At 43.1% G+C, this 23,341-nt stretch overlaps 2 protein-coding genes across 2 annotated transcripts; both read right to left on the bottom strand.

Moving 5' to 3' along the window:
* Positions 1 to 17,365: 17,365 nt before the first annotated feature.
* Positions 17,366 to 19,095, bottom strand: LOC136148420 (interferon beta-2-like). Its single transcript, XM_065907950.1, has one exon. It carries the CDS (start codon positions 18,332 to 18,334, stop codon positions 17,774 to 17,776), a length of 561 nt encoding a protein of 186 aa, XP_065764022.1. The 5' UTR covers positions 18,335 to 19,095; the 3' UTR covers positions 17,366 to 17,773.
* Positions 19,096 to 22,396: 3,301 nt separating this feature from the next.
* LOC136148421 (interferon beta-2-like) lies at positions 22,397 to 23,336 on the bottom strand. The gene has a single exon (XM_065907951.1). The coding sequence runs from the start codon at positions 23,334 to 23,336 to the stop codon at positions 22,776 to 22,778; it is 561 nt and encodes a 186-aa protein (XP_065764023.1). The 3' UTR covers positions 22,397 to 22,775.
* Positions 23,337 to 23,341: the final 5 nt, after the last annotated feature.

Below are 23,341 nucleotides of genomic sequence, written 5' to 3'. Positions count from 1 at the left end.
TCACAGATAGTTGTGGCATCTTTGTGTGTTTTCATGACATGAGATATTCCATTTCACACTACCCATGAAATGACTATAAGGAAGTGAAACTAACACTTCCCCCTTCCTGTGGCTTGCTTGCCATTCTGGGAGTTATCTGCATGAATGTAAAGGTCTTTTTGCTGTTTCCTCACCTCCCCTCACCTCTGATTCATAAAAGAATCTGCCATCCAGGTCCAGACAAGACGGTTTTTTTGAGGCTCTAGTCTTCCATCTTTTCAGTCGGCCCATTCCCAATAAATTCCCTTCCTATCCCCATACTTCATCTGGGATTCATTAATTTATCTTGTGGCAAGTAGAGCAACTTGGACTCTGTAACAAATCCAGCACATTGATGTGTATTTAATGAGTGCTTAGTAATTTTCTCAATTATGGAGAGTAAATAAAACCAAATTTAACAGATTAAAAGTTTTGCCACAGAGAATAAGGTGAGGTCCATGCATGTAAATCTCTTTCACATCTGATCAGCTCTTTCAAGAGGAATATGGAGAGGCAGGCAAAAGAAGATATAAAAAAGAAGTCTAATGAAGTTTCCTTAAAAATTAATTGTAGCATCAGGAAGAAAGATCCAGTAACTCTTAATATATCATTAGTTCAAAGTTGTTGAGATGACAAGCATTCCATTGAATTAGAAAATCTACTTTTTTAATGAATACGTTTTACTTCGACTGTAAGATTACAGAAGAGTGGAAACTCATGACAGCTTTCCAGGCCTTTAAAGTGCAAGGCAAGCCCAAAGTGAGGTGATACATGGATCTGGGTAAATTCAGAATATGAAAACATGGGGGCTTAGTATTTAAGAAGCACACAATAGGATATCTTTAGATGAAGGTGAAACAAAGCTCGAAATCGATCTACTCAACCGGAATGCTTCCTTGTGGTACTGAGCAATGGTTCTTCATCTCTTCAATGATGACACTGATGATGCTTGTCTCTAACCCCATCTCCTCCTCTGAGTCCATGACTGCCTCAGAGCCTTGACTTGGAAAAGCAGGAGACCTTCCCATTTGAATCAAATAAGTACAATATCTCTCCTTCCTTTCTGGGGTACAGGAATGTCTTCAGGTTCCCTCAGGAGCAGGTGCATGGCGTCCAACTCCAGGAGGCCCAGGCCATCTCTGTGCTCCACGAGATGCTCCAGCAGAGCTTCAACCTCTCCCACACAGAGCGCTCCTCTGCTGCCTGGGACACCACCCTCCTGGAGCAGCTCCGCACTGGACTCCATCAGCAGTTGGACGACCTGGATGCCTGCCTGGGGCAGGTGATGGGAGAGGAAGACTCTGCCCTGGGAAGGACAGGCCCCACACAGGCCGTGAGGAGGTACTTCCAGGGCATCCATGTCTACCTGCAAGAGAAGGGATACAGCGACTGTGCCTGGGAAAGTGTCAGAGTGAAAATCACAAGGCGCTTTCTGTGTTAACAGGCTCCTAAGAAAACTCAGGAAGTAAGAAGAAACCTGATTCTCAGTGACTTGTGCCCTAGCTCAGACTTCATTGTTCAGTCGTTTCCAAAACTCTGATTTCTGCCTCAGCTATGAAATAGTTTGAGTGACTTTCGGTATCGGCACTAAAATTGAGCATATCGACATCCAACTGCTTTTAGAATTAGAGAAAATATACCTGATGCCTTCTGGCTGAATCTTACAGAATAACTTGTTTTTGTATGAATGGAATTAAGTTTTACATTGACTTATTTTATGGTCCTAGCATTTATATGTCCTATTTATGACATAAAAATATATCATTTTCTTTAATACAAATGTACCTTTATTTTCCTCATGACATTTATTTGAGGACATGTTTCTTCCTCTTCCTTTTGATACTTTTCTCAATGTCGTAATGCTGTAAACTACATATACAAAGATGTCATGCAGTTCATTCGTTTATCTCTTGGCCTTGTGGAGAGAGTCTTGAGTATGAGAGGCCCTGACCTTACAGAGCTCACACTGGAGCAAGGACATTGTCATGAAAGAAGTAGGTATAAGGTCATTAGGTATTTACACATGGGCCCTGGGCTTCAGAGGAGAAGTAATAGATGCTGATGGCAGGGAGTATCCTGGGAAGCTCATTGAGACCACCTTCAGTCTCCCCAGGGAAGTAATCTGAAGTATGAGACATGAAGAATGAGGAGGAATTTGTCAGGTAACTCATGAAGAGCAGAATAAGGAAAAAACAACACAATACCAAGCATAGCAGACAGAGTGTCTCTGCAGCAGGAATGGCTCTGGTCCGTTTTCAGATTTGAGCAAGACCAGAGTCGGTAGACTGTACTGATGCATGTAGGGTCCAGCATGGCATGACTCTGGAGATATGGAAAAGGGCCCAGTGATAGGCTTTTGAAGGATGTTAGATTTTATCTAAAGAACCAAGGAAATTACTTGTGAATTTAAAGCTACAGAGCAACTCTGCCCAGAGCAGGTGAAGGAAATTCATGAAACCAGCAGTTCTCAAAGTGCAGTATGTGGGCCCCTGCAGATCCCTAGGATGCTCTATAGAGATTCATGAGGTAAAATTCCTATGATAATGATATCCAGGCTTATTTGTCATTTTTACCACATTAACAACTTCTACTGGTGGTGCACATATAATTCTGGCTAAGACTGCTGGTGCCTTCAGTTCAGTTCAGATCACTCAGTCGTGTCCGACTTCTTGCAACCCCATGGACCACAGCATGCCAGGCCTCCCTGTCCATAACCAACTCCCAGAGTTTACCCAAAGTCATGTCCATTGAGCCGGTGATGCCATCCAACCATCTCATCCTCTGTCATCCCCTTCTCCTCCTGGCTTCAATCTTTCCCAGCATCAGGGTCTTTTCAAATGAGTCAGCTCTTCGCATGAGGTGGCCGAAGTATTGGAGTTTCAGCTTCAACATCAGTCTTTCCAATGAACACTCAGGACTGATCTCCTTTAGGATAGACTGGTTGGATCTCCTCGCAGTTCAAGGGACTCTCAAGAGCCCTCTCCAAACCACAGTTCAAGAGCATCAATTTTTTGGTGCTCAGATTTCTTTATAGTCCAACTCTCACATCCTTACATGACTACTGGAAAAGCCATAACTTTGACTAGACTGACGTCTGTTGGTAGTGTAATGTCTCTGCATTTTAATATGCTGTCTAGGTTGCTTATAACTTTCCTTCCAGAGAGTAAGCATCTTTTAATTTCGTGGGTGCAATCACCATCTGCAGTGATTTTGGAGCCCAGAAAAATAAAATCAGCCCCTGTTTCCATTGTTTCCCCATCTATTTGCAATGAAGTGATGGGACCGGATGCCATGATCTTAGTTTTCTGAATGTTGAGCTTTAAGCCAACTTTTTCACTCTTCTCTTTCACTTTCATCAAGAGGCTCTTTAGCTCTTCTCTTTCTGCCATAAGGGTGGTTTCATCTGCATATCTGGGGTGATTGATATTTCTCCAGGCAATCTAAATTCCAGCTTGTCCTTCTTCCAGCCCAATGTTTCTAATGATGTACTCTGCATGTAAGTTAAATAAGCAGAGTGGCAATATACAGCCTTGATGTACTTCTTTTCCTATTTGGAACCAGTCTGCTGTTCCATGTTCAGTTCTAACTGTTGTTTCCTGACCTGTATACAGATTTCTCAAGAGGCAGGTCAGGTAGTCTGGTATTCCCATCTTTTTCAGACGTGTCCACAATTTATTGTGATCCACACAGTCAAAGGCTTTGGCATAGTCAATAAAGCAGAAGTAGGTGTTTTTCTGGAACTCTCTTGCTGTTTGATGATCCAGTGGATGTTGGCAATTTGATCTCTGGTTCCTCTGCCTTTTCTAAAACCAGCTTGGTCATTTGGAAGTTCATGGTTCATTAATTGCTAAAGCCTGGCTTGGAGAATTTTGAGCATTACTTCACTGGTGTGTGAGATGAGTGCAATTGTGCAGTAGTTTGAGCATTCTTTGGCATTGCCTGTCTTAAGGATTGGAATGAAAACTGATCTTTTCCAGTCCTGTGGCCACTGCTGAGTTTTCCAAATTTGCTGGCATATTGAGTGCAGCTCTTTTACAGAATCATCTTTTAGGATTTGAAATAGCTCAATGGGAATGCCATCGGCTTCACTAGCTTTGGTCATAGTGATGCTTTCTAAGGCCTACTTGACTTCACGTTCCGGGATGTCTGGCTCTAGGTGAGTGATCACACCATTGTGATTATCTGGGTCATGAAGTTCTTCTTTGTATAGTTCTGCTTCCCTGGTGGCTCAGAGGTTAAAACATCTACCTGCAATGCGGGAGACCCAGGTTCAATCCCTGGGTCAGGAAGATTCCCTGGAAAAGGAAATGGCAACCCACTCCATAGTCTTGCCTGGAGAATCCCATGGACAGAGGAGCCTGGTAGGCTACAGTCCACAGGGTCACAAAGAGTCGGACACAACTGAGCGACTTCACTTTCTTTCTTTCTTTTCTGTGTATTCTTGACACCTCTTCTTAATATTTCCTGCTTCTGTTAGGGTCATACCATTTCTGTCCTTTATTGAGCCCATCTTTGCATGAAATATTCCCTTGGTATCTCTAATATTCTTGAAGAGATCTCTAGCTTTTCCCATTCTATTGTTTTCCTTGATTTCTTTGCACTGATCACTGAGAAAAGCTTTCTTATCTCTCCTTGCTATTCTTTGGAACTCTGCATTCAGATGGGTATATCTTTCCTTTTCTCCTTTGCTTTTTGTTTCTCTTCTTGTCACAGCTATTTGTAAGACCTCCTCAGACAGCCATTTTGCTTTTTGCATTTCTATTTCTTAGAGATGGTCTTGCTCCCTGTCTGCTGTACAATGTCACAAGCTAGTGTCCATAGTCCTTCAGGCACTCTGTCTATCGGATCCAGTCCCTTAAATCTATTTCTCACTTCCACTGTACAATCGTAAGGGATTTGATTTAGGTCATACCTGAATGGCCTAATGGTTTTCCCTACTTTCTTCAATTTAAGTCTGAATTTGGCAATAAAGGAGTTCATGATCTGAGCCACAGTCCGCTCCCAGTCTTGTTTTTGCTGACTATATAGATCTTCTCCATCTTTGGCTGCAAAGAATATAACCAGTCTGATATTGGTATTGGCCATCTGGTGATGTCCATGTGTAGAGTCTTCTCTTGTGTTGTTGGAAGAGGATATTTTCTATGACCAGTGCGTTCTCTTGGCAAAACTCTATTAGCATTTACACTGCCTCGTTCTGTACTCCAAGGCCAAATTTGCCTGTTACTCTAGGTGTTTCTAGTGGAGAAGGCAATGGCAACCCACTCCAGTACTCTTGCCTGCAAAATCCCATGGATAAAGGAGCTGGTAGGCTGCAGTCCATGGGGTCGCTAGGAGTTGGACACGACTGGGAGACTTCACTTTCACTTTTCACTTTCATGCATTGGAGAAGCAAATGGCAACCCACTCCAGTGTTCTTGCCTGGATAATCTCAGGGACGGGGGAGCCTGGTGGGCTGCAGTCCATGGGGTCGCACAGAATCAGACACCACTGAAGCAACTTAGCAGCAGCAGCAGCTAGGTGTTTCTTGACTTCCTACTTTTGCATTCCAGGACCTATAAAGAAAAGGGTATCTTTTTTGGGTGTTAGTTCTAAAAGGTCTTGCAAGTCTTCATAGAACCGTTCAACTTCAGCTTGTTCAGCATTACTGGTTGGGGCATAGACTTGAATTACCATGATATTGAATGATTTGTTTCGGAAACGAACAGAGATCATTCTGTCATTTATGAGATTGCATCAAGTACTGCATTTTGGACTCTTTTCTTGACTATGATGGCTACTCCATTTCTTCTAAGGGATTCTTGCCCACTGTAGTAGATATAATGGTCCTCTGTGCTAAATTCACCCATTCCAGTGCATTTTAGTTCCTAAATGTCGATGATTCCTAAAATGTCGACATTCACTCTTGCCATCTCCTGTTTGACCCCTTCCAATTTTCCTTGATTCATGGACGTAACATTCCAAGTTCCTATGCAATATTGCTCTAATATAGATATTGCTCTAGCATAGAGCGGTATTGCTGGTGCCTTAGTGTCGATCAAAGCTGTGGCACCTCAATGTCCTAGTAATTGTCATATTTTTACCCATAATATACTTGAAGTTGAAAAAAAGGACAGTTTCACCTAAGAAGATCCTTAGTGAAACAGCAAGATGATGAATTTTATGAAACCTGAACTTTGGAGTGTACATTTTAAACATATTCTCTCTTGTAGTCTTGCATTCTCATACTATGCTATGTGACAAGCACCTCTACTGCATGCACAATGATTGTTCTGAGGAGAAGAACATGGGTGATGATTATTTGAGTTATGAGCTAAACTAGCCACTCTCTTTATAACATCTGGTTTTACTCAGGAGAATGACACATAGTCAGATTATGGTTATTCACAGGTAAGCATTTGACAGATATTTTCTTATACCATTTCTTATTACTATTACTTATTACTTATATACTTACTACTATACTATTCCTTATAACTATTAGTGGTATTTAAATATTCATGTTAACATAATGAATGAGGCCAATCTATTTTCAATTCATGTTTCCAGGATATGAATTCATCTCAGTGTGCAACTTTGTTTCTGGAAGTTTGAGGAATAGTGATTTAATTTCCATAACTTACTAAATTTCTGATTTTATGTTTTAATTTTGACCTTGTATACTTTATTGGCATGATGTTAAATCTCTAAATGATACTCTAAAATAAATTTAAAATTAATTGCAGGCATTGTGATCTGAGCACACAACTTTTACAAATATTTTTGCCCTGGAAGAATTATGGATATTTTCTGTGAAGTCTAAGGTATGATAATTTTCATGAATGATTTATACATATTTGAAACAAGTTATATTTCCTATTCTAAGTTAAGGGCTCAGGAGTCTTAACCACTAACTTCATCTTCTAATCATATTTTCAATGTTTCTTCTCTTTATTAATTTTCTATATGGCTTTTTATAGACTAATAGCATTGTACTGGGCTTCCCAGGTGGAGCTAATGGTAGAGAACTTGCCTGCCATTCAGGAGACAAGAGGAGACACCAGTTTGATCCCTGGTGTCAGGAAAATCCCCTGGAGGAGGGCATAGCAGCCACTCCATTATTCTTGCCTGCACAATCCCATGAACAGAAGAGCCTGGCAGCCTATGGGGTCACAAAGAGTCAGACATGACTGATGCAACATAGCATATATGCACAGCATTTAGGTAAAATTTCAGTGCTACCATATTTCTGTTCACTTTGCTATATATTGTGACACCTTTTACTCATTGTTTTATACTATTTGAAATTTAGCTCAAGCATTTTTATATTTAATTAGAAATTCAATGTGTTTCTTATGCATATTGAACTTCTTTCTCAAATTTAATGTCTTTATTTCTGTATTTCTTAAGTATATCAATATTGATATTAATGACAGAGATCTCGGTGACTTTAACATTGCCGCCTCTAATTATTTCCTTCATTGTATTTTCTTGCTCTGTTTTGACCTTCTCTGTGTTGTCTTTGTTTTGGTATTAAGTATTTAGTATTATTTGATTTTAAGTTTTTTTCCTCTCCAAAGTAATAGTGGAGTTTGTGCTTTAAATCAATCAAGAGATTCTTTTAAGTTTAACAGATTCTATTAATATTTGTTATTTTAACCTTTAGAGGTAAGGTCTCAAATGTATTGGATTTATGCTTTACCTTTAATGTGACTTTTACATGTTTCCTGACCCTTGTCATTCTCCCTTCAGTTCTCCAATAGTCATTTATTTAGAGCAAATATATAATTTAAAGCAATTTAGAGTTTCTCTGAATACTTGAATGAAAAACTGAACAACTAAAACTGCAAATTTTAAAGTAATTTGAGACTTCCTTGGCCATTCAGTGGTTAGGACTCAGCAATTTGACTGCTGTGGGCCTGGGTTCAATCCCCAGTCAGGGAACTAAGGTCTCATAAGCCACGTGGCACAGCCAAAATAAGAAGAAACTTTTTAAAGCAACTTCCACTAATGTGACTATTCACTTCTAGGACTTACTAGGACTGTCACTTTAATCAACAGAGTAAATGTTCACAAGAGACTTGATACGAATAGAATTGCATGTGAAGCTATATTCAAGTGTAAACAAAGGGGAATGTCTAAAAGTTAAATGCAAAAAAATTGCTTATTTAAGAAAATAAAGATAGCTTAAGTTGGAATGCACTGAGAATGTTGGAAAGTTGGATACAGTTTGCAAGACAAGTGCCATGTATTCCAAATGTGATGATTGCAAATTTTTTGGAGTCCTGTGATCAATAAGGCCCTAATCAACTTGAATGAAACAATTCTCACTTTAAGGTGAAGCATATGAGAATATAGCAATGAGTTTCATATTCTTATCTAGCTTGTACACCTGCTCTGAAGACAGTTCTCATCCTGGAAGTCGAAATCTTTTTGAATGATGATGATGCTGCTGCCATCATTAGACATCATGTCTCCTGACCTATTCTTCAAAACTTCTATTGAGACCGCATCCAAGTACATGTACAACTGAGGAAACAATGGAGAAATCTATTTGAGGGTCACTTAGGCTCTTCCACTTTGTTGGCTACCCTAGAAGCTTTAACCAAGAAAGCAGGTGAATCAAGTTAGGCCTGAGGGGAGAGAGTGTAAGCGGCAGGGGTTACTTCATCACACCAGGCTCTCCATGTGTTCCTGGCAGTCTTTCATGGCCTTTCCTCTGGGATCTGTTATCCAGCGATGGACAGGAGGAAAGAGCAAGCTAAAGTACTGAGAGAATAAATATCTGAGGCAATCCTTCCTTCCTTCTCTGTGTTACAGGTCCTCAGCTTTGGAGTCTTAACTAGTGAGTGATGCAGTCTAAACAAATGATTCATGAACTGGAGTTACACTGCCATCTATGGGCTGTAGTCAAATATTGGATTAGAGATTGGTTATATTGGTCTCTGTCCATGGAGTGGGTGACGCCATCCAGCCATCTCATCCTCTGTCATCCCCTTCTCCTCCTGCCCCCAATCCCTCCCAGCATCAGAGTCTTTTCCAATGAGTCAACTCTTCGCATGAGGTGGCCAAAGTATTGGAGTTTCAGCTTCAACATCAGTCCTTCCAGTGAACACCCAGGACTGATCTCCATTAGAATGAACTGGTTGGATCTCCTTGCAATCCAAGGGACTCTCAAGAGTCTTCTTCAACACCACAGTTCAAAAGCGTCAATTTTTCAGCACTCAGCTTTCTTCACAGTCCAACTCTCACATCCATACATGACCACTGGAAAAACCATAGCCTTGACTAGACGGACCTTTGTTGGCAAAGTAATGTTTCTGCTTTTTAATATGCTATCTACGTTGGTCCTAACTTTCCTTCCAAGGAGTAAGTGTCTTTTAATTTCAAGTCTGCAATCACCATCTGCAGTGATTTTGGAGCCCCCCAAAATAAAGTCTGACACTGTTTCCACTGTCTCCCCATCTAGTTCCCATGAAGTGATGGAACCAAATGCCATTATCTTAGTTTTCTGAATGTTGAGCTTTAAGCCAACTTTTTCACTCTCCTCTTTCTCTTTCATCAAGAGGATTTTTAGTCCCTCTTCACTTTCTGCCAGAAGGGTGGTATCATCTGCATGTCTGAGGTTATTGATATTTCTCCCAGCAATCTTGATTCCAGCTTGTGCTTCTTCCAGCCCAATGTTTCTGATGATGTACTCTGCATATAGTTTAAATAAGCAGGGTGACAATATACAGCCTTGATGTACTCCTTTTCCTATTTGGAACCAGTCTGTTTATGAACATGCATTTGAGTAAACTCTGGAAGTTGGTGATGGACAGGGAAGCCTTGTGTGCTGCGACTCTCAGGATTGCAAAGAGTCGGATACGACTGAGTGACTGAACTGAACTGAACTCCTGCTGGGAAGAAGGCAGGAGATTGGAAATCAAAGACCATTTTGCTGTTCTGCCAATTTAAACACAAAGTAAAAAATACAGAAGTGAAGAGAAAACAAATTCTCATTCATAGGTAGTGATTCTAGTCATGTGAAATGTAGGCTCTTAGATCCACATATTCACCTTTTTCAATAATGGAAAAAAATGGATTGTTCATTATTGCATACATTTGCCATTGTCCTATATTTTTACATCCTTAGCCATGGACATTTTAATGACAATATCATTTTTTCCAATTTATCAATTTCATACATTAATCCTATCCATTTTTTAACTTCCATAAAGTGAATTAATTATTTTTCTGTTTTTTTTTTTTTGATGACACACATTTGACTCTGATATATTTGTTCAAGATGAGCTACAAATGGTATATAATTAAAAAAATAAGGCAAAGTACTTTTCTTATGTTCTTGATAGTATTTCAGATCTAACATGGTTTCCAAGTAGGATTATAAATTTTTAAATTTTTATTACACAAATAAGACACAAATTCATTTTCACTGTCATAGTTTAAGTAAATGTAGAAACATTCCAGCATTGGAATAATTGTGAACTCCAAGAGGTGAATTGTTTTCTTATGTGAAACATAATAATATCTAAAATCACACACACAAATTTCTTTTTTGTTTCTTTAGTTTTATAGTTTTCTGCATGTTTGTTGTTGTTTAGTCCATAAGGCATTTCTGTCCCTTTGTGACCCCATGGACCATAGGCTGCCAGGCTCCACAGTCCATGGGATTCTCCAGACAAGAACACTGGATTGGGTTGTCAATTCCTGTAGAGGGGATCTTCCCAACCCAGGGATGGAAACCGCGTCGCTTGTCTCCTGCATTGGCAGGCAGATTCTTTACCACTAGTGCCATCTCATCTGTTAAATTGAGAGTTCACCTAGAGTTTAATTAATTTTAACTTAGAAAAGCATCAGGATTTAACACGGAAATGTTGTAGTCACAAATTCTATTTAAATGTTCTAATTGTTGAAATATTTCTCTTGCATTTACAATGTTTCATTCTGCGTTATCACAATTTAGATTATATGCATGGAAAGCAAAACAGATAGGAGTTTTTGGAATGAATATGCCAATCTCAATAAATAAATTTTCCATTATAATATTAATTTCAGAAATTCAGATTTTGAATATCTTCATTCATTCTGTAAAATAGATTCTCTATAATATCTACAGTTTCCCTGCTCAAAAGTAACCACTTTTTTGGAGAACCAATTTGAGGCATGGCTAAACCAGACCCCCCAAAATATGGATACATATACATCTGTATCAACATTCCAAAAACAATGATCATGGCATCCAGTCCCATTGCTATATGGAAAATAGATGTGGGAAAAGTGAAAACAGTGTCAGATTTCATTTTCGTGGGGTCTGAAATCACTATGGATGGTGACTGCAGCCACTAAATTAAAAGATTCTTTCTCCTTGGAAGAAAATTGATGACAAACCTAGACAGTGTGTTAAAAAAGAGAGATATCATGTTGCTGATAAAGGTCCAAGTAGTCAAAGCTATGGTTTCCCAGAGTTGTGTATGGATGTGAGACCATAAAGAAGAACCATAAAGAAGGCTGAGTGCTGAAGGGTTGATTCTTTCGAACTGTGGTGCTGAAGAACACTCTTGAGAGTTCCTTGGCCAGCAAGGAGATCAAACTAGTCAATCCTAAAGGAAGTCAACCCTGAATATGCATTGAAAAGACTGGTGCTGAAGCTGAAACTCTAATACTTTGGTCACCTGCTGAGAAGAAAATGACCCACTGAAAACGACCCTGATGCTGGGAAAGGCTGAGGGTAGGAGAAGGGGTCAACAGAGGATGAGATGGTAGCTTGGCATTCACTGATTCAATGGACGTGAGTTTGAATAAACTCTGGGAGATAGTGAAGGACAGAGAAGCCTGGCATGCTGCGCTTCATGGGATGGTAAAATGCCTGCTACATCTTAGCATCCAAACAACAATATTGGTGTTTGTATATACACACACTTGTACAATTTATATTAAATAAGTATATACATGTGTGTTGCGACTTTAACATAAAAGGATGAAAAGCAAATGTTTACTTGAATTGCTATCTTATCCTGTATTATTCACTTTCCTGCACCATAAATGTTACCTGATTCATCAGCAGGATAACAGGAAGACAAATTTAGTTACTATTAGTGATAACTAATAGACTAAGTATAATAATGTGTCAACAGATGTATTGAACAGTCTTTTGCACTCTGTGAGAGAGGGAGAGGCTGGGATGATATGCGAGAATGGCATTGAAACATTGTAAATTATCATATGTGAAAGGAATCACCAGTCCTGAGCATGAGACAGGGTGCTCAGGGCTGGTGCATTGGGATGACCCAGAGAGATGGGATGGGGAGGGAGGTGGGATGGGGGTTCAGGATGGGGAACACATGTACACCCATGGAGGATTCAAGTCAATGTATGGCAAAACCAATACAACATTGTAAAGTAAAATAATAAATTAATTAATTTTTTAAGTGTGTGAAATATTTTATATACTGTTTCATCAGTTGCAATTCATTTTAACTCTTAACTCTCTATTGATACAAAATTTGGGGGTTTTTTTGGTCTACACACACAGCATGTGTGAGATAGTTTTTAAAAATCATTTTCAGGAAGACTGGCTTCAACTTTCCATTTCCAATATTTAGAAGATCAGGATAAGATTCTCAGGCCTGGAACCAAATGAAACACTCATTATCAATTTTTCTTCAGTCATCCTCAAGTACTTGCAAGGAACTGCCTGATTATTCTTTTCTTGTCTCCCTCGGGTAGTAAGGAAACAACCTGTAATGTGTCTAGACTGGATATTGTCCTGTAGGCAATGCCTTTGGGGATCAGCTTGAATGTTTCTTTCAAACAGTCAATGATACTGTCAACTATGACTGGCATTCTTGTCATTTTACCCAAAGCTGAACTTGGAGAAAAAGCATTTGGGTCAGATTGTATTTTAAAAAAGTGTGTGCAAGCAAGAACATTACTTGTTCCCCTCAATCCCTATGCAGATCTTCACTTGGACAAATAGTGCAAACGTGAAACGTGGTCTCATGCCCCGTCAAGGACACACTAGCACGTGCCATCGGCGCTTGTCACCTACCTTCAAGGATTAAATCATGTGCTATTGCAGCTGCTGATTTTTAACACCCCTGGAAGGGAATGCAGGGTGGAAGGCAGAAGTGAAGTGTTCTGTGAGCAGGGAAAACTGGCAGAACAAGTCTTCAGAGGGTTAGATGTTTTCAGGAGCCAATTTTATGAACCCAGTTCTGCTGTCTCCTCACATCTAGAAAAGCACGAAAATCCTTCATGGTGATGACTGCTTCTTGTGACTCCAAGAAACCTTCACGACACTAGCAGAGAACTTCTACAAAAAATAGGTACATGATTACATGTACTCTCCCTTCACCAAAATCGCATCTATTCCCCTGTGCCTCATTGGAACAGCTACTCAGAGCTATCTGATGTGCTATCTCCTGGGCTGCAGCCCTCATTTTGCCCCCCAAAAACTTAACCCACAACTTTCGTGTTGTGCATTGTTGACAGTCAGCACCCTGAACTTATCTCTTCATCCACTCATCACCCAATAAGTTCCCAACTTGTTTCAATGAGATTCCCATGAGGATATATCCAGGCCATGGAACATGAGAGGAAGTGCTCTTGCCCTGTAGAGTCCTGGCCCTTGGGAGCATCCCCTGGGAGCCACAGCCTTCATCCCTTTACTGCTGAGTGTAGTAGATTCAAGTACCACAGACAAACTTGGAGTCACATGGTGATGATGGAAAAAGCCACAAAGCAGAAGGTACCCGTGTCCCTGAATCACTCTTTGAATGTGAGCAAACCAGAAGATTCACCTGATCCAGAAGGACTGCGTTGTGCTCTTCAGAGAAGGGAAGATAAGTTTCTATTATGATGAAAATCCGCACAGTTTATTCTTTCTCTTTATACCACCTCGAACTAAGTGAGAAAGATCTTTAAGAACTTAGGATCAAACAACAACAACAAAAAAGAACTGAGGATCCCGAAAACCTGTCCATGAGAAATAAACTCTGAAGGCTGAGTATAGAAAATACCAGCCTCTCAGACATCAAGAGAGCTTTTAAAGGATCAAAAAATCTTTATACAAGAAAAGACATTCTGTTCTGCTCTCCACACCCGTTTCTGGAAAATCAAGATTTTCATTTCAGACATTTCTCAATGCCTGAAGAATTACGAGTACAATTACTCTGGAGGAAGAAGCAAAAAATAATGTAGTATATTTGCGTGTGTTATAAATATAAACATCTTTATTTGTGGAGGTTTCTTGAGGATTCTTATATGAGGGAAAGGCACTTTTAATTTCCATTCTGACAGCCTCTCAGGCAAAGTGGCTGTATTCCTGTTCCTGAGGTAGAGATGGATGCCACGGAAATACCCCCAGGCAGGAAGTCCCAAATGAGAACAGCACAGATGGTCTCCTTCCACCTGCTCCAATTGTTTCAGGCTCTGATCCGGGCTGGAGAGGAATTTATCCAGCAGAGTGTTGTTCCAAGTAGCACGGCTGTCCTCCGCGGTTGAAGAGTTAGTTGGAAGCTCTGCTGGAGCATCAGATAGTGGTAGCAGAGGCCTTGAGTCATGTTCAGCAATGGAGGGATCCCTCTTTTCCAAGAAAATCTGAAGTAGGCTCTGTCCATGAGGCTTGACTGAGAACGGATCCTTTGTATTTATTTCAAGTGTTTGAAGATATCCATGTTCTTCCTGGCAGTGGATCCCAGGCACGTTCCAGCGAAGAGAGCAAGCAGGGATGCAGCAGAGCATCACTCCTTCCACCAGCAAGTGGATGTGGGCCATAGAGGACGTCAGTGATTCTGCAGACGGCCGGGAGGGGGCGCGCGAGCACCGCGAAACGACGAGCAAACAGCGCTGAGATGAAAAGGCACACCGCCTGCTTCTCCAGGCGACCGCGAGAGCGCGCTCGCTGTGGTTCGATGGCTTCTGCTTTCGAATCGCAGTCTTGGGATGGGAGAGTTGGCAGTTGACTCGCGTGGGGCTGCTGGAGAGACAGGACGCAAAGTTTCCAGAGAACTTTTTATAGGAGCACTGATTCAGGGGTGCGCATATCATTATCCCTTTAGGAAAAGGCCTGGTTTCCGCTGTCCTGAGTAGGGAGCCAGAATGTTGCATTTTTGGAAACATCGCCTGAGTAGTGGGCTTTCTTTCCAAAGGTCAACCTGAAGCAGGCCATGTTTGAGAAAAAGAAACCCCAAGGCAGGGGTTCTGAGCGAGATGACGTTGATTACAGATTGGGGCTCGTTTCCGGCGCGATGCAGCCACACTCAACAGAAAGGGGCGGGGCAGCGGTGATGGGATTACTGGGGATGCGAGGATGGACAGCGTCGTGCCCAAAGTGAAACTAGAAGTGTGCATGGGACGATTGGTGACTGGACGCTGTGGGGGCGTTGCTGACAAATGAAACAAGGTACCTGCGATGAGACTATTGGCTGCACCACCGTGATGGAGGCGGGGATCGACCGGCACTGCGATCACGCTGCAATCCCGCGCCCTAGGAGAACGATGGGAGGGCGCGGTGCACCAAAGGAAACCCAGCGGCCGCGCTGACTGTTGGCTGTGCGGCGACGGCGGGGGCGGGAGGGGGGCGGTGCGCACCAGGAGCTCTTCGCTGCGGGGCCCTGCCGGGGCGTGGCTCACACGGTGGAAACCCGCGGGGGCTCAGAGACGATTCGCTGTGTGACTATGGGCGGGCGCTGGATCCGAAGTGGAACACAGTGGCCGCGAGGACGCTATCCGCTCTGGGGCGATGGGAGGGCGATACCGGGCAGTGGCGATGAGACACAGCTGATGTGACTTGACGACAGCATTGAGGACAAAGTGAGCGCGGGGATCGGCGAGGAGACAGTTGTTTATGGGCCGATGGGAGGGCGATGCGCGCACGGGAAGACCTGCAGGGGCGATGAGACTGTTTGCTAGGCGACAATGGGACAGAGTGGGTCAAAGTTACAGCCGGTGGTGGGGATGAGGCCCTGGGCGTTGGGAGTATGGAAGAGCTGAAGAAAAGCGAAAGACCACGGTGGGGATGGGATTATTGGCGATGGGACGCTGGGACAGCGTCGTGCACAACCTGAAATCCGGCGGTGGGATGAGGCTGTTGGGAACGAGAAGGTGGAAAAGTGTTGCGGCAAAGTGAAAGCTGGCGTCGGCGCTGGGACAATAGGAGATGGGGCCGAGGGCGCGGTGTTGCGCTGTGGATGCCGCGGTGGTGAAGACTTTGCTGTGTGGCGAAGGGAGGGCGTTGTGCTCAAAGTGAGACTCTGACGGCGCTGAGACCATTGGCTGTGGGCGATGGGAGGGCGTTTCTCACACAGGCCGTTTCTCACTGGACTTGGCTTTGAGACGGTGGGAGAGCGCTGCGAACGAAGTGGAAGATGGCGGCGGCGGAAAAGCTACTGGCGGTGGGACGGTGGACAGCGTCGAGGGCAGAGTTAAACCGGCGGGGGGATGAGACCAGGGGCGATCGGACGGCGGACGGTGTGGTCCGCACAGGGGACCCTGACAGCGGCGACGAGACCATTCGCTGTGGCAAGATGGAAGGACGTGGTGCCCAGTGAGACTCGATGGCAGCGGGTGACCTTCGGTCAGAGTTGATGGGCCGGCGTTGCGGACACAGTGAAAGCGGGTCTAGGCGATGAGACAATGGGCTTGGGACGGTGGAACCGCGGTGTGGACGTAGTTAAAGCCGGCGATGGGCGTGAGACTGTGAGAGATGGGAAGATGCGAGGGCCTTGAGCGCCAAGGGGAGCCAGGGGGAGCCTTTTTGGACAAGGGGAGAGACAGCCAAGGCGAAGGGACCCTGGGCGTGCGTTGCAGACAGAGAACTCAGCGGCGTCAGGGGACAAATAGCCGTGGGACGGTTTGGGGCACTTCCTGGGGGTAAGACGGGACCAGGGAACTGGCGCCGCTGGAATGCTCTAGAATTTTCAGGGTGTCTTTTAAGTATTCGGCCATGAAGTGGGTGAGTAAGTATTGAATAGCTGAAAAGTAGGAATATTTTTAAAAACACATTGCTTTCTTTTAAAATTAGTTTTATATTTAATTAATATACTTATTTTAAATTGAATAGTTCACCTTTTCAACTTCATAATAAATTTATATAATGCTTTTTAAATATTAAGTGTAGAATATTGAAATATGTTTTATGTTTAAAATAGCATTGTATTAAGTTTTATTTAAACTATATGTTCTTTGTACTAAAACAAATATTTAATATAGTTTTACTTTTCTGTCTTTAATGGATGTAAACTTGTTAGTATTTTCAAGATTACTTTTCACTTGTTTTTTATTGAGGGCTTACCACATCTGAGAGTTGTTAATGACCCTACAGCATGGGCTGTCTGATACATTTAAGGAAGTGGAGGAGACAAGAGCAGGTAAACTGTACAGATAGATGGAGCGTATTCCTGTAACGTCAACATTCCACATGTCTTCCTTCTGTTTTAAATTCCTCAAAGGCAGGGGCCAGAAAACTAGTATTCTGCAGGCTTGTTTTGCAGTAAATGTCTCCAGGGTGCTCTGCAATTTTTCATATGTGTTGTCACATAAATCAAGTTGACATGGAAACTGCCACATTGACTTTTGTTTCATAAATAATGTATTTCCCATATAAAAGTTTAAATAAATAAATAATGCATAAATAAATTTAAAATAGCTTACAGTCTTTAACTGTCCATTGAAATCCAGTGCATTGCATTGTCAGTTACTTCAAGAGCCTCTGCTGTTTGAAGAGTCTCGTATAAAACTCACATTGTCTATTCAGGAGCCACAGGTGGGGAGATGCTCAGTCACGGAGGTACCCTGTTAGGCTCTTCAGGAAAGAAAAGTTCCTGAGCATTTCCGCTCTCACGACTGCCCAGGCACAACTGTTGTAGTCCTTGGACTTCAGGTACTCCACGAGGTTGAAATAATATTTCTTCAGGTGAGGAACGGTCATGTCTCCCATAGTGAAGTTTTTCTTCTGCATGATTTCCTTCTGGATTGGCTCCAGATGATCCATCTGCCCTTGGAGTTCCACAAGGAGGTCCTCAATGATGGTCTCAGACCAGCCAGTGCTGGAGAAGTCTCTGGTGAGAATTCCGAAGATCTGCTGGAGCATCTCATAGATGACCAATACAGCATCTTCCTTCCGGAACTGCTGTGCTTGCTTCATCTCCTCAGGGACCTGGAAGTCCATCCTGACCTCGAGGCAATGTTGCGGAGTTGAAGGTAACTGCCGCAGAAGTTTCTGACACACCGTATCACTCCTCCTTTGCTGGAATCGAAGCAAGCTGTAGTTCATGGAGAGAGCTGTGGTGGAGAAACACAGCAGGAGAACCATCTGAAGGAGGCACCGGTAGGTCATGATGAAAACAGGCACAGGGCTCCCTGTTCTGCTAGTAGATGCTGAAGCTGAGTCTTCAGCCCTTTGCTGAAGTCCTTCCTCTTTGTGAATGTCCTTCCTCCTTGAGTGTGGACTACTTAAATAGGATGGCCCTCCATTCTTTCTATTTGAGGGGAATTTCCCACTTTCCAGTCTCCCTTTTAGTTCTCTTGTGTTGGTAAAATGATTAGTTTCCACTAAAACTTTTTCTTTTTAGCTCCTTCCTTTTTGATTTTATATGTGTTAGGGGAAAAGATATATAGTCTGGGAGAATTTCTAATGTTCTTGTAAGTTTTCAGTGAATTGCTAAATGCAAAAAAAAAATGGCTAACAAATTTGAACTGAATTATTACAGGGTTCTTTAATTGGCAAAAGATCTTTTTTGTTCTTTTTTTATATTGTTAGATTTTGTGAAAGGGTCCTTATTTCTAAGAGTTTAATGATTGTAGAAAATTATTTTTTGTATAAGCTAAGTTTGTGTGAATGTGTTTTAGGCCTTAACAATAAGCAGCAAGTTATTGCATATCTTTATCAACCTTAATTTATTGCTTGATTTGGGAATCTCAAACTGTCCAGAATATAGCAAAGTAGAGGTTAAGTCTTATCTCGATGCAGGCAAATGAATGTTACACAAGCGACGTAGTAAAGTTCATGATTTGTTTTGTAGGATGCCTTATGACCATAACTGATGGCCAGTGTATATTTATTTTGTACATAGTTTGAATGGTCTAATTATTAAAGTTAATACAAGCAACATAATTAATAAAATTAATATTATCAATTAAACTTATAATATGATTAATTATACTATAATTAAGAATATAATGTAATTAATACTAATTAATAATCTAATCTAAAATCTGACTTTGAATACTAAGGTTAGGATGCAGCAAGCAGGAAAAAATTCTTTCCTCTTCACTTTGGGCCGTTAGAACTGTTTGTAGATGAAATTTTGCCCATAATGAAAGAATATTTGTGAGATAGGATTCTTAGGTATTTTCGTAATCTACTTTCAAAGAATTTAAACAATGTTACTAAAATTTACCCTTTCTTTTCTCACATTAAAATTTTTTCTGTAAGGAATATATTTTTGGTATCATTAGAAGATAAAAATCACCTAGTTATATTCAACAGCAGGGCATAAAATTGTAGATACAATGCCACTATGTAAAAGTATATAGGAAAAAATAAACTAAAGGAAATATGCTAACATTTCAATAGGATTTATATTTAATTTGTGCAACTAAATAGTGATTATTTGTTCTTTCTGTGATTTTCCCATATACTACCAGAGAATGTATTCAGCACTGCTGAGAAGAAAAATCACTGGAGCCATACAATTTAAATGTTTCTAGTTGCCACATCAAAAGATTATAAAGAGACAAGTGAAGTTAATTTTAACAGTGTATTTTATTGAACACAAAATATCCAAATGTTATGATTTCAACACATACCAATATAAAATTAATCATGAGATAGTTACATTCCTCTTTTTCATCGTTCCTACAAAATACGGTGCATACTTTTGCAGTCATAGTATAGCTAAGATTGGGCTAGGCAAGTGCTCACTTGGCCTCTGTGGTGATGGCTCATGGTGGCCAGCCCAGCTCTAGATAGAGGGAGCAGCTTCCACAGAGCCTGGAGAATTGCCGAGTTTGCAGGGACCGCGTAGAAGGAGCTTTCTTTCCAAACGTCAACCTGAACCAGGCCATGTTTGAGGAAAAGAACCCCCAGGCGGGGCTTCTAATGAGTTGGGGCTGATTTTACTGTTGGGGCTCATTTCCGGTGCGACGCAGCCACCCTCAGAGAAAGGGACGGGGCAGCGGTGATGGGGATTATTGGCGATGCGAGGATGGACAGCGTTGTGTCCAAAGTGAAACTAGAAGGGGGGCATGGAACGATTGGTTACCCGACGATGTGGGGGCGTTGCTGACAAATGAAACGAGGGGAGCGGCCCGCACTGCGATCACGCTGCAACCCCGCGGGCTAGGAGACTGTTGGCTGTGGAACGCTGGGAGGGCGCTGTGCACCAAGGGAACCAAGGCGGCCGCGCTGAGTATTGGCCGTGCGGTGACGGTGGCGGCGGGGGGCGGTGCACCAGGAGCCCGGCGGCCTTGAGACTATTCGCTGCGGGGCCCTGCCGGGCGTGGCTCACACGATCGAATCCCGCGGTGGCTAGGAGACGGTTTGCAGTGAGTCGATGGGGGAGAGTCCCGCACGAATTGGAACCTAGTGGCACACAGTGGCCGCGATGAGACTACTGACTTTCCCACGATCGGGGTGGGGGTGGGGAGGTGCGGGGCGGTGCGAGCACGGTGGAATCCCGCGGGGGCTCAGAGACTGTTCGCTGTGTGACTATGGACGGGCGTTGGATCCAAAGTGGAACACAGTGGCCGCGACGAGACAATCCGATTTGGGGCGATGGGAGGACGATACCGGACGGTGGCGATGAGACACAGCTGATGTGACTTGACAACAGCGTTGAGGACAAAGTGAGCGCGGGGATCGGCGAGGAGACAGTTGTTTATGGGCCGACGGGAGGGCGATGCGCGCACGGGAAGACCTGCGGGGGCGATGGGACAGAGTGGGTCAAAGTTACACCCGGTGGTGGGGATGAGGCCCTGGGCGTTGGGAGTATGGAAGAGCTGAAGAAAAGCGCAAGACCACGGTGGGGATGGGATTATTGGCGATGGGACGCTGGGACAGCGTCGTGCACAACCTGAAATCCGGCGGTGGGATGAGGCTGTTGGGAACGAGAAGGTGGAAAAGTGTTGCGGCAAAGTGAAAGCTGGCGTCGGCGCTGGGACAATAGGAGATGGGGCCGAGGGCGCGGTGTTGCGCTGTGGATGCCGCGGTGGTGAAGACTTCGCTGTGGGGCGATGGGAGGGCGTTGTGCTCAAAGTGAAACTCTGACGGCGCTGAGACCATTGGCTGTGGGCGATGGGAGGGCGTTTCTCACACAGGCCGTTTCTCACTGGACTTGGCTTTGAGACGGTGGGAGAGCGCTGCGAACGAAGTGGAAGATGGCGGCGGCGGAAAAGCTACTGGCGGCGGGACGGTGGACAGCGTCGAGGGCAGAGTTAAACCGGCGGGGGGATGAGACCAGGGGCGATCGGACGGCGGACGGTGTGGTCCGCACAGGGGACCCTGACAGCGGCGACGAGACCATTCGCTGTGGCAAGATGGAAGGACGTGGTGCCCAGTGAGACTCGATGGCAGCGGGTGACCTTCGGTCAGAGTTGATGGGCCGGCGTTGCGGACACAGTGAAAGCGGGTCTAGGCGATGAGACAATGGGCTTGGGGCGGTGGAACCGCGGTGTGGACATAGTTAAAGCCGGCGATGGGCGTGAGACTGTGAGAGATGGGAAGATGCGAGGGCCTTGAGCACCAAGGGGAGCCAGGGGGAGCCTTTTTGGACAAGGGGAGAGACAGCCAAGGCGAAGGGACCCTGGGCGTGCGTTGCAGACAGAGAACTCAGCGGCGTCAGGGGACAAATAGCCGTGGGACGGTTTGGGGCACTTCCTGGGGGTAAGACGGGACCAGGGAACTGGCGCCGCTGGAATGCTCTAGAATTTTCAGGGTGTCTTTTAAGTATTCGGCCATGAAGTGGGTGAGTAAGTATTGAATAGCTGAAAAGTAGGAATATTTTTAAAAACACATTGCTTTCTTTTAAAATTAGTTTTATATTTAATTAATATACTTATTTTAAATTGAATAGTTCACCTTTTCAACTTCATAATAAATTTATATAATGCTTTTTAAATATTAAGTGTAGAATATTGAAATATGTTTTATGTTTAAAATAGCATTGTATTAAGTTTTATTTAAACTATATGTTCTTTGTACTAAAACAAATATTTAATATAGTTTTACTTTTCTGTCTTTAATGGATGTAAACTTGTTAGTATTTTCAAGATTACTTTTCACTTGTTTTTTATTGAGGGCTTACCACATCTGAGAGTTGTTAATGACCCTACAGCATGGGCTGTCTGATACATTTAAGGAAGTGGAGGAGACAAGAGCAGGTAAACTGTACAGATAGATGGAGCGTATTCCTGTAACGTCAACATTCCACATGTCTTCCTTCTGTTTTAAATTCCTCAAAGGCAGGGGCCAGAAAACTAGTATTCTGCAGGCTTGTTTTGCAGTAAATGTCTCCAGGGTGCTCTGCAATTTTTCATATGTGTTGTCACATAAATCAAGTTGACATGGAAACTATCACATTGACTTTTGTTTCATAAATAATGTATTTCCCATGTAAAAGTTTAAATACATAAATCAATTTTAAAATAGCTTACAGTCTTTAACTGTCCATTGAAATCCAGTGCATTGCATTGTCAGTTACTTCAAGAGCCTCTGCTGGCTGAAGAGTCTCAGGTCAACTTCACATTGTCCACTGTCAGAGCCAAAGGTGGGGAGATGTTCAGTCACGGAGGTATCCTGTTAGGCTCTTGAGGAAAGAAAAGTTCCTGAGCATTTCTGCTCTCACGACTGTCCAGGCACAACTGTTGTACTCCATGGACTTCAGGTACTGCCCGAGGTTGATGTAATATTTCTTCAGGTGAGGAATGGTCATGTCTCCCGTAGTGAAGTTTTTCCTCTGCATGATTTCCTTCTGGATTGGCTCCAGATGATCCATCTGCCCTTGGAGTTCCACAAGGAGGTCCTCAATGATGGTCTCAGACCAGCCAGTGCTGGAGAAGTCTCTGATGAGAATACCGAAGATCTGCGGGAGCATCTCATAGATGACCAATACAGCATCTTCCTTCCGGAACTGCTGTGCTTGCTTCATCTCCTCAGGGACCTGGAAGTCCATCCTGACCTCCAGGCAATGTTGAGGAGTTGACGGTAACTGCCGCAGGAGTTTCTGACACACCATATCACTCCTCCTTTGTTGGAATCGAAGCAAGCTGTAGTTCATGGAGAGAGCTGTGGTGGAGAAACACAGCCGGAGAACCATCTGGAGGAGGCACCAGTAGGTCATGATGA

Source organism: Muntiacus reevesi, chromosome 17 (assembly GCF_963930625.1).
Source record: "Muntiacus reevesi chromosome 17, mMunRee1.1, whole genome shotgun sequence".
NCBI lineage: Eukaryota > Metazoa > Chordata > Mammalia > Artiodactyla > Cervidae > Muntiacus > Muntiacus reevesi.
The sequence above is the reverse complement of the archived record's forward strand: the minus strand, read 5'-3'. Positions and strand labels throughout refer to the sequence as shown.

Coding starts and splice junctions, on each gene's coding strand:
- LOC136148420 (XM_065907950.1), bottom strand. CDS start 18,334: ATGACCTACCGGTGCCTCCTTCAGATGGTTCTCCTGCTGTGTTTCTCC.
- LOC136148421 (XM_065907951.1), bottom strand. CDS start 23,336: ATGACCTACTGGTGCCTCCTCCAGATGGTTCTCCGGCTGTGTTTCTCC.